General features: G+C 54.1%; 1 protein-coding gene across 1 annotated transcript; it reads right to left on the minus strand.

The window, feature by feature from the left end:
• Positions 1-769: 769 nt before the first annotated feature.
• TRIL (TLR4 interactor with leucine rich repeats) lies at positions 770-7,716 on the minus strand. The gene has a single exon (XM_008512450.2). The coding sequence runs from the start codon at positions 5,504-5,506 to the stop codon at positions 3,074-3,076; it is 2,433 nt and encodes an 810-aa protein (XP_008510672.2). The 5' UTR covers positions 5,507-7,716; the 3' UTR covers positions 770-3,073.
• Positions 7,717-8,072: the final 356 nt, after the last annotated feature.

The raw sequence follows: 8,072 nt of genomic DNA on the forward strand, positions 1-8,072 counted from the left end.
TGGTTGAGCTGAGGGTACCACCACATTCCAGACTGCTTCAATGGCTCTTTAATTGAACACTCCTGTCTCATACAAAGTTTATGCTTTTTTCTTCAGGAATTTTATCTTTTCATAATCTTTGTAATGGCAAAAATGGCCTCCAGCTCAAGATAATTCCTTCTTATTATTGACCAGGAGAGTCAAAGCGCTTGACTTTTTTTTTGGTGACAAAGATTCGCCCTGAGCTACATCTGCTGGCAATCTTCTTTTTTTTTTTCACTCGAGGAAGATGAGCCTTAAGCTAAATCCACGCTAATCTTCCTCTACTTTGTATATGGGACGCCTCCACACCATAGCTGATAAGTGGAGTAGGTCTACGCTTGGGATCTGAACCTGTGAACCCGGGCCGCTGAAGCTCAGCCCACAGAACTTTAACCACTCTGCCACGGGCTGGCCCTGCAAATGGTTGACTTTTAACTCAGTTTCCTTTAAACAGCCTGCTGAGACCGATCATCTTGCTGTCACTGGTGTTTTAACAGTGTTTTCACATCATGGCTGACCACCTGCTTTTACAGACATCTCACTGGTTCTTGGGGCCAAAGTCACACAACCATTTTTTTAAAATACAGTCCATTCTCTACCAGGGAAATGGAAAGAAAAAAACATTGAAAGAGGACAGAAAGACTTCGAGCTTATGTTTCATTTTCTTTGGTGAAAACTGCTGTAGAAAAATGCACTGTATCATTGCAAGACTGTATAAAATATTTGGAAACTCCAACAATAAAACATCTCCATTAGTAAGTGGGTTTATTGACATAACTGAATATAACAATGTATAACATTTATTCACTTCCCACTGAAAGACTTTCCAGTGAAACTGTTTTTACATAGATCCAGGCATTAAGCATCTTCAGGGACGTTCTGCCATCGGAAGGGTAGGTGGTGGGAAGAACCAGAGGTCTTTTCCAGACTATCCGTGGGACTCGATATTACACTCCTGGCCAAAAGAGACAGATAGGAGATGCACTTGCTCTATGAATGAAAAAAGCTAGGAGCACGAGAGGTGCAAGATAGCCTGAAGTTTGCAAAAAACAGCGAACTACACCTCTCCCATGTACCAAAATGCCCGGAATCTCAAACAAGCCCTGGAAGCACACTAAGAAGGACAGTCTATTTCCTGTGGTTTATTAAGTTTTGACCCACAGATGAGACCGCCAGAAGAAGCAGCTGTACTTTAAGTGGTCTGGACATTTACTCATCTGAATATAAACAAAGATCAGCTCATTTAGATCCCTGGGTCCCTGATCAGCTGTTGTGACAAGGGCAAGCCTGGTTCAGCGGAGGCCAAACAAAAAACGAATGGGCTGGGGTTGAAGGACCCCTGGACTATGACAGATTCCCTGAGTCATCAGGACCCTCAGGGGCTTAAAGCCCTAAACAGAAGATTCACTGTTAGCCTTAGCACCATTGCAGTGGCCTCCATGCCACCCCACTGCCCATAAACCCATAAGCACGGTGAATATAGCTGTGTACACCCTCTTGGTGACTGCATTTTTAGACCACACACAAAATTATTACTGTAAACCAAAGCACTACATGTAGTGATCAACACATACTTCATAAATATCAGGGAACAAAAGTATCCCAAATAGTTGAAAACAACTGAGCAAATAAAGTCTAACCCTAAGTTTAAAACAAAAACATTTAAGAGAAATACTGCAATTATTAACTAAAAGATAAAATTTAATAACACAGTAAAACACTGGGTAGTGGAGGGATCAATTTGCAAAATATATAATTATTTCACAGTGAGGTTTAAGTACTCAAAACAATCTTCTGGTTTTAGTACAAACAGACAACCATTGATGTACACTTTTTCACATTTTTTCCAATAATTTCCTCCCCTCTACTATTTCCTATAGAGTAAGACATTAATGTTATCAAACGTTGCGTTACCAACTGACAATCACCTTTTGCTCCCCTCCTATTAGGAAATTACCTTTATCACTTAACTGTGCAACTCAAGAGAAATAGGCACAGTCATCTGTGTGCCACTGATAAAAACATGAGAAATACCACATCACATTTATTCCAATCTGGACACGTTGTCAGCAGTGTGGTAAGTGAACTAGAATGCTAGCATTCCCTACGGGGTCATCAGTTACACACACATTACATTCTTTTATCAAGTCTGGCATTGAAATTTCTTTTTCCATATATAGGTTTAAAAAATAAAATTAAAAAGCCACAGGAGCAACCCTGACAGAGAAGTCTTGCATGCAGCCTTCTCCTGAGAAAGTATGTGATCTTAGTTAACCCTACGGTTAGCAAACGTTCTTGTGGTGTTAATGTCAAAAAGAAAATAGTTGAACGGCCCGGCTCAACTAAAATAGTTCTTGAGTTTATTCGTCAGTTTAAATGTCAGAGCTCTTCACATTGTTGAAAAAAAAATAGCATCTCTAATTATTTAAACATTAAGTTATCCTGAATGTTCTATCAAGCAACACAAAAGAGTTCCTTGGCGAGTGTGTTAAACTTTACCACCTGTTTACAACATCACCCTTCTTGGCAGAGACCACCAGACCAGCGGAGTCAGTTGCCAAGCCTCCTGTGTAATGGTAATAAGTTCCTTTTTCCTTAAATAGAAACAAAACTCCTTTGTTTGACACTAAACAAACAAAAAGCATGCACCCAAATCTCTTTCTGGCCACGTTGGGGGCACAAGCACCCTTTTCTACCCCAAAGAGGGCCAGGCTATTGTATGGCCGTGCCACATAAGCCATTCCCATAGCTGCACCAAGGTCTCCACTTAAAGAAGGCCTCCCACCTCTGGACCGCACCACCCCTTTGTCCCCTACTCTTGCCCTTGACCATTAATACCATCCACGTGGTTAAAAAGTGAGTACTGGGAATTGAGGGGTGGTGCCGAATTGGCTGGCTGTCCCCTTTGGCCTCTCTGGCAAGTGCACAGAAGGTGGAACGGAGAAGGTCTGATAAAATGATTATCTTCCCCTGAGGTGGGTTGAGGGGCCCCGTGGAGAGGTGACTCCTCAAGGCCAATGAGATGGTCTCCACACCCTTGGAGGCCCCGCAGCTAGTCAGCAAATCGCTGCAGGAGGTGGTCCTCCCGCCTCAGGCTGCCACCTGCGCCGCCGCCCGAGCTCTCCATGAAGCGGTCGCAGGGGAACTCGATGAGGTCGGCCTCGCTAAGCGCGCACACGGTGGCGCGCGGCCGGTGCGACTGGAACCCAGAGAAGTCGGCCGACACGCCGGTGCCCATGGAGCGCAGGGGCCGGCGCGTGGAGTACATGTGGCGAACGTGGACTGGGGCCCCGCCCTTCCGCCTGGCCCGGAGCTTCCTCCGCAGCCAGCGTGATGCCCAGGCCACTAAGGCCAGGAGCACCAGCAGCGCGTTGACGGCCAGCAGGGCCAAGGTCAGCATTTGGTAGTCGACGCTGCTCTGGCTCCCAGGCTCAGGCAGGGTGACCAACCCGGCGCAATGGTCCCGGGGGGCCACCGGGCAGACCCGGCCTCCGAGCACGCCCTCCACGCACACCAGGTAGGGGGTGTCTCCGCGCAACTCGCGCAGCGTGGCCGAGTCGCTGCGCTCGGGCAGGTAGACGAAGCGGTGGAATTTAGGCTGCTGGCCAAAGCGATCAAAGAGCAAGCGGAAGCGCGCGCCGCCCAGCGGCCGGGGACTACGGTGCTCGCGCACCGCCCAGCGCACCGAGGCGCTGTCGGTGCCCACCGCCTCCACCGTCAGGTTGCACAGGATGAACTTGTTGAAGTCGCACGGGTCGGACACCAGCGGCGGCAGGCCGACTCCGCCGTCGGACTGGACGGCGCTCTCCTGCTGCTTTGCGACCAGGCGCTGCTTCGCCGCGCGCTGCCAGGGGTCGCCGGCGGGCGGTAGCGCAGAGGCGGGCGCGGCTGTCGGGGTGGGCTCCACGCGGACAGGATTCGCCGGAGTTGGACGTCCCCGCTCGGGCTTCTCGAGCAGGTCAAGGGGGTGTGGCGCCGGGCCCGCGGCTGCAGCGGCGGAGGGGCCGGGCTGCTGGAGGCCCGGACCCCGTCGGCTCAGCCTCAGGGCGCTGCGGTTGCCCAAGAGCTCTCTGGCGGCTCCATCCCAGGTTACCCCGGGCAGAAATCGCCCCCGCTGCTGTGGCTGCGGCGGCAGCTCCTTCGCGAGGCCACCTGCAGGGGGCGCCATCTCCTTCCCCGCGGCTGTGGGTGAGGGCCGCGGCTTGCTGAAGGCAGTCGGGGACACCGAGGGCGAGGGATCTGCGCAAGACCCGTTCTGCAGTTGCTGGTCATCCAGGTAATCCAAGTACTTGCCCCGCAGGGCCGGGGGGTGGCGACACTGCACGAAGACGGTGAGAAGCCGGCCTTGCGAGTGCCAGTCACCCATCCAGCGCTTCAGGCCCCGCAGCCGGCAGTCGCAGGTCCAGCCGTTGCCGTCTAGATCCAGCCGGTAGAGGGCCGGGCTGGCGGCGAAGATGTCCCCGGAGAGGGCGCTGAGCGCGTTGTCGCGCAGGCTGAGCTCGCGCAGCCGGCCCAGGTGACCAAAGATAGTGGGGTGCAGAGCAGACAGCTCGTTGCCGCTCAGGTCCAGCGCCTCCAGGCTGTGCAGAGGCTCCAGCAGGGCCATGGGCAGCTGGCTCAGCCGATTGCCCTCCAGGCGCAGCTCGCGCAGGGCCTCCAACCCCCAAAAGGCCTCTGGCGCGAGGTGCGTGAGCTGGTTGCCCCTGAGTGAGAGTAGGCCAAGGCGTGGCAGATGCTGAAAGACGCGCGGCCCGAGGTGCTGCAGGCTGTTGGCCGAGAGGATGAGGGTGGAGAGGGAGCGCAGGGGTGCGAAGGTGGCCGCATGGCGTAGGGAGGGCTGCAGCTCATTAGCAGAGAGATTGAGGAAGCGCAGCTTGCCCAGCTGGGCGAAGGCGTTCTTGCCCAGAAAGCGTAGCCGGTTGGACTCCAGATGTAGATAGAGCAAGTTACCCAAGGGTGCGAAGACCGCGTCCGGCAGCGCCCCCAGGGCGTTCCCGTCCAGCCGGAGCTTGACCAGACTCTCCAGGCCCTCGAAGGAGCCGCGGCTTAGGCGACCGATCTCGTTCCCGTTGGCGTAGAGGATGCGCAGTTTGCGCAGCGGGGCCAGCGTGCCCGGGGCGAGCGCCTGCAGGAGGTTGTTCCCCAGGTAGAGCTCCTCCAGCCTCGAGAGCTTCTCGAAGGTCTTGGGGTGCAGAAAGCGGATCTGGTTGTACTGCAGGTCAAGCCGTCTGAGTTGCCCCAGGCGGTGGAAGTCGAAGGCCGTGATGTTGGTTATGAAGTTGCCGCCGAGGCTGTAGGTGAGCACGTCCTGGGGGCTCGGCAGCGAGCTGGTCTTGGGCACGGCGCGGAGACCCCTGTTGGTGCACAGGAGGTGCTGGGGGTGCTGGCAGTCGCAGCGCTCCGGGCACACGGGCTCGGCCCGCGGGGGGAGCGCGAGGCAGCCGCACACCACGAATAGGAAGCGCACGGCGCGGGCAGCCTCCATCGCTGCCCGCCCTGCGCGCTGAGGCCGGATCGTCCTCTTGGCCCGCCGGCTCTGTGTCTCCTATGCATTCCCCTTGGCCTGGCCAGAGTCACTAAATGGCCTCTTTCGGACTTCGCTGCGCGGTCCAGCCCCTCCTCTGCCCTTTGTCTGGTGGCTGGCCCGGGTCTCTGCAGGCGGGCTTCGCCTGGCCAAGTCAGGAGGCGCAGGGCGCTCCGCGAGCTCCGGGTGCTACTTGTTGCATTTCTGCAGAAAACTCTTTCTCCGGGTGCGCGTCGGGGGGGCGGAGGGAGGGAGCAAGACCTGAGCTTTTTGTTTGCAGCTTGAGTCCGGAGAGCTGGATTCCCTGGCACGGATTCTCTCCGCCGAGCGGATTCCCCAGCTGCAGGCGGGAGCCCTTCCAAGAGCTCCTCGGGGCGCGGCTTGGCCACAGCGCTCCGGCGGCTCGGCCCCCGCAGCCCGCGCCTCCTTGCTCGCGGTCCCGGACCGGGAGCGCGGCCTCGGTGGAGCAGCTGGGGGAGGAGCCGGGGGTGCGCAGTCTGCGTCCGGAAGAGACCCAAGTCGGCGAGTGGCGAGCAAACCGGGCGGAAATTCGTTCTTCCCACACTCTGCCCCCCGGGGATGCAGGCGGAGAAAGAGGAGACGGCTGAGGGGGGACAGACCCCGGCAGGGGGAGCAGGAAACGCTAAGTGGCTCCGCGTCTGGTCAACCAGAGCCCGGGACGCCAAGTGAGAAAAGTAGGGATTAAAAACAGCTGTACGGGTCGGACGCGCAGGCTGGGGGCGGGAGTCGATTACCGGGCGAGCAAACGGGATTTGCAGACAGAGACCTTTTTATTTTAGACGAGTACACCAGTCGCTTCGGAACAGTGGGAGCGCGGCTCATCTCATTCGTTTTTAAGTCATTGGCTCTTCCAGGTGCCGCTCTGCAGGAAGTTGGGGCAGCACGGAGTCTGCCAGCGGTCTACAGGAAGTTTTGGGGAGCACAAGGTTGTCTGCAAAGAGCGGCGGTGGGCGTGGTCTACCGTCCGAAGACACTAGGTCGAGCCATTCTGACTGTTGCGTGTTTGGGTTTTTGACATCTTTTTGTACTGGTAGCCCAGGAGAGACACCGTCCCTTTTTAGGGATCTGAACTGAGTATTTGCTTAGCCCTGCCGTAGGCAAGAGCATGGAGAAAGCTCAGAACTGGTTCTACCATCGTGAAAGCGTATCTGTCAGATTTTGGTGATTTAGACCCATTAATTCTGCTGCAGTCTTAGAGCCCTTGGGGTAGGCTCTACACCTGTGCATGTATGTAATAACCTTCACAGACCCTCTAGTAACTGCCTGCCGGCCCCTCTGGCTTGATGCCTGTGCTTGCAGGGATCTTCAAAGTCTTTAGGCCCAAAAGTTCTCAGGCCTGGCTTAGTTGGGGAGGTAGTATCATTCATTATCAATGGAGAATGGAGCATTTATCAATGACTCCTTCGAGGGCAGCCCCTGCTGAGATTGAGGATGGGCAAGGAGTAGTTGTTCATTACTATTTGTTCATGCAAACTATCTTGCTAAAAAATAAAAGCCCCTTCTCCCTCCCACCCCAAAGTGTTCAGAAAATGTAATTTTAAGGACCTGTTCTGGGGTAAACTAAAGGAAAGAGACATAACCTCACCTCACGGGACTGACAGTCTAGTGGGAAGGGCAAGGAAGGCATGAAAGGATTAAATAATAATTAAGGCAGTGGTATGAGAAAGCTGCGGAGATCCAGATGCTTTTTAATAATTCCACTGTTTGGCAGTGATTAATTGCCTCGTTTAGCAATTCTTATAGGCAGGTGATAGAGACAGGAGCTGAATTTAAGGAAGGATGAGGTCATTGGCGGTGTGGTCAGAGAAGACTTAGTGGCGAGCGGGGCCCCCGGCTCCAGGGAGGTAGTGGCGTTGGAGAACTAAGGGTGAGCAGGCAGTGAGATGTCCATGCAGGGCACAGGGAGCAGACTAAGTTTGCTTGTGGTTTGCTTTGAGTTTTGAATAAAGGATGAACTTGGGGGACCCAGTGTCTATCTTAACAAGATGAAAGATGAAATTACCCAGGTAATTTGGTAGTTTGGATTTTAGTTCTCATTGCGAGAAACTTATGAAACCCCTTTAGTTCTTGACTCCAGTCCTCCTTATGAAGGTATGGCTGTGCTAGAGAGTGAGACCTAAGCTTGCAATGTAGCACCAGCTCTCCTGATCTGGACCCCAGAAGCTGTTAGGAGGACTTTCTGTCCTTGCTGGCAACAGACATCATCCCAGTTTTTCAGAGGAAAGAATGCTAAGAAGCTGCTGGCTTTCAAATTGAACCACTGGTGGGGGCTGGCCCCATGGCAGAGTGGGTAAGTTCACGAGCTCTGCTTTGGTGGCCCAGGGTTTCACTGGTTCGGATCCTGGGTGTGGACCTAGCATGGCTCATCAGGCCACGCTGAGGTGGCATCCCACGTAGCAGAACTAGAAGGACCTACAACTAGAATATTCAACTCTGTACTGGGGGGCTTTGGGGAGAAGAAGAAAGAAAAAAGATTGGCAATACATGTTAGCTCAGGCCCAGTCTT

The sequence above is a fragment of the Equus przewalskii genome, chromosome 4, assembly GCF_037783145.1.
Source record: "Equus przewalskii isolate Varuska chromosome 4, EquPr2, whole genome shotgun sequence".
Lineage (NCBI taxonomy): Eukaryota > Metazoa > Chordata > Mammalia > Perissodactyla > Equidae > Equus > Equus przewalskii.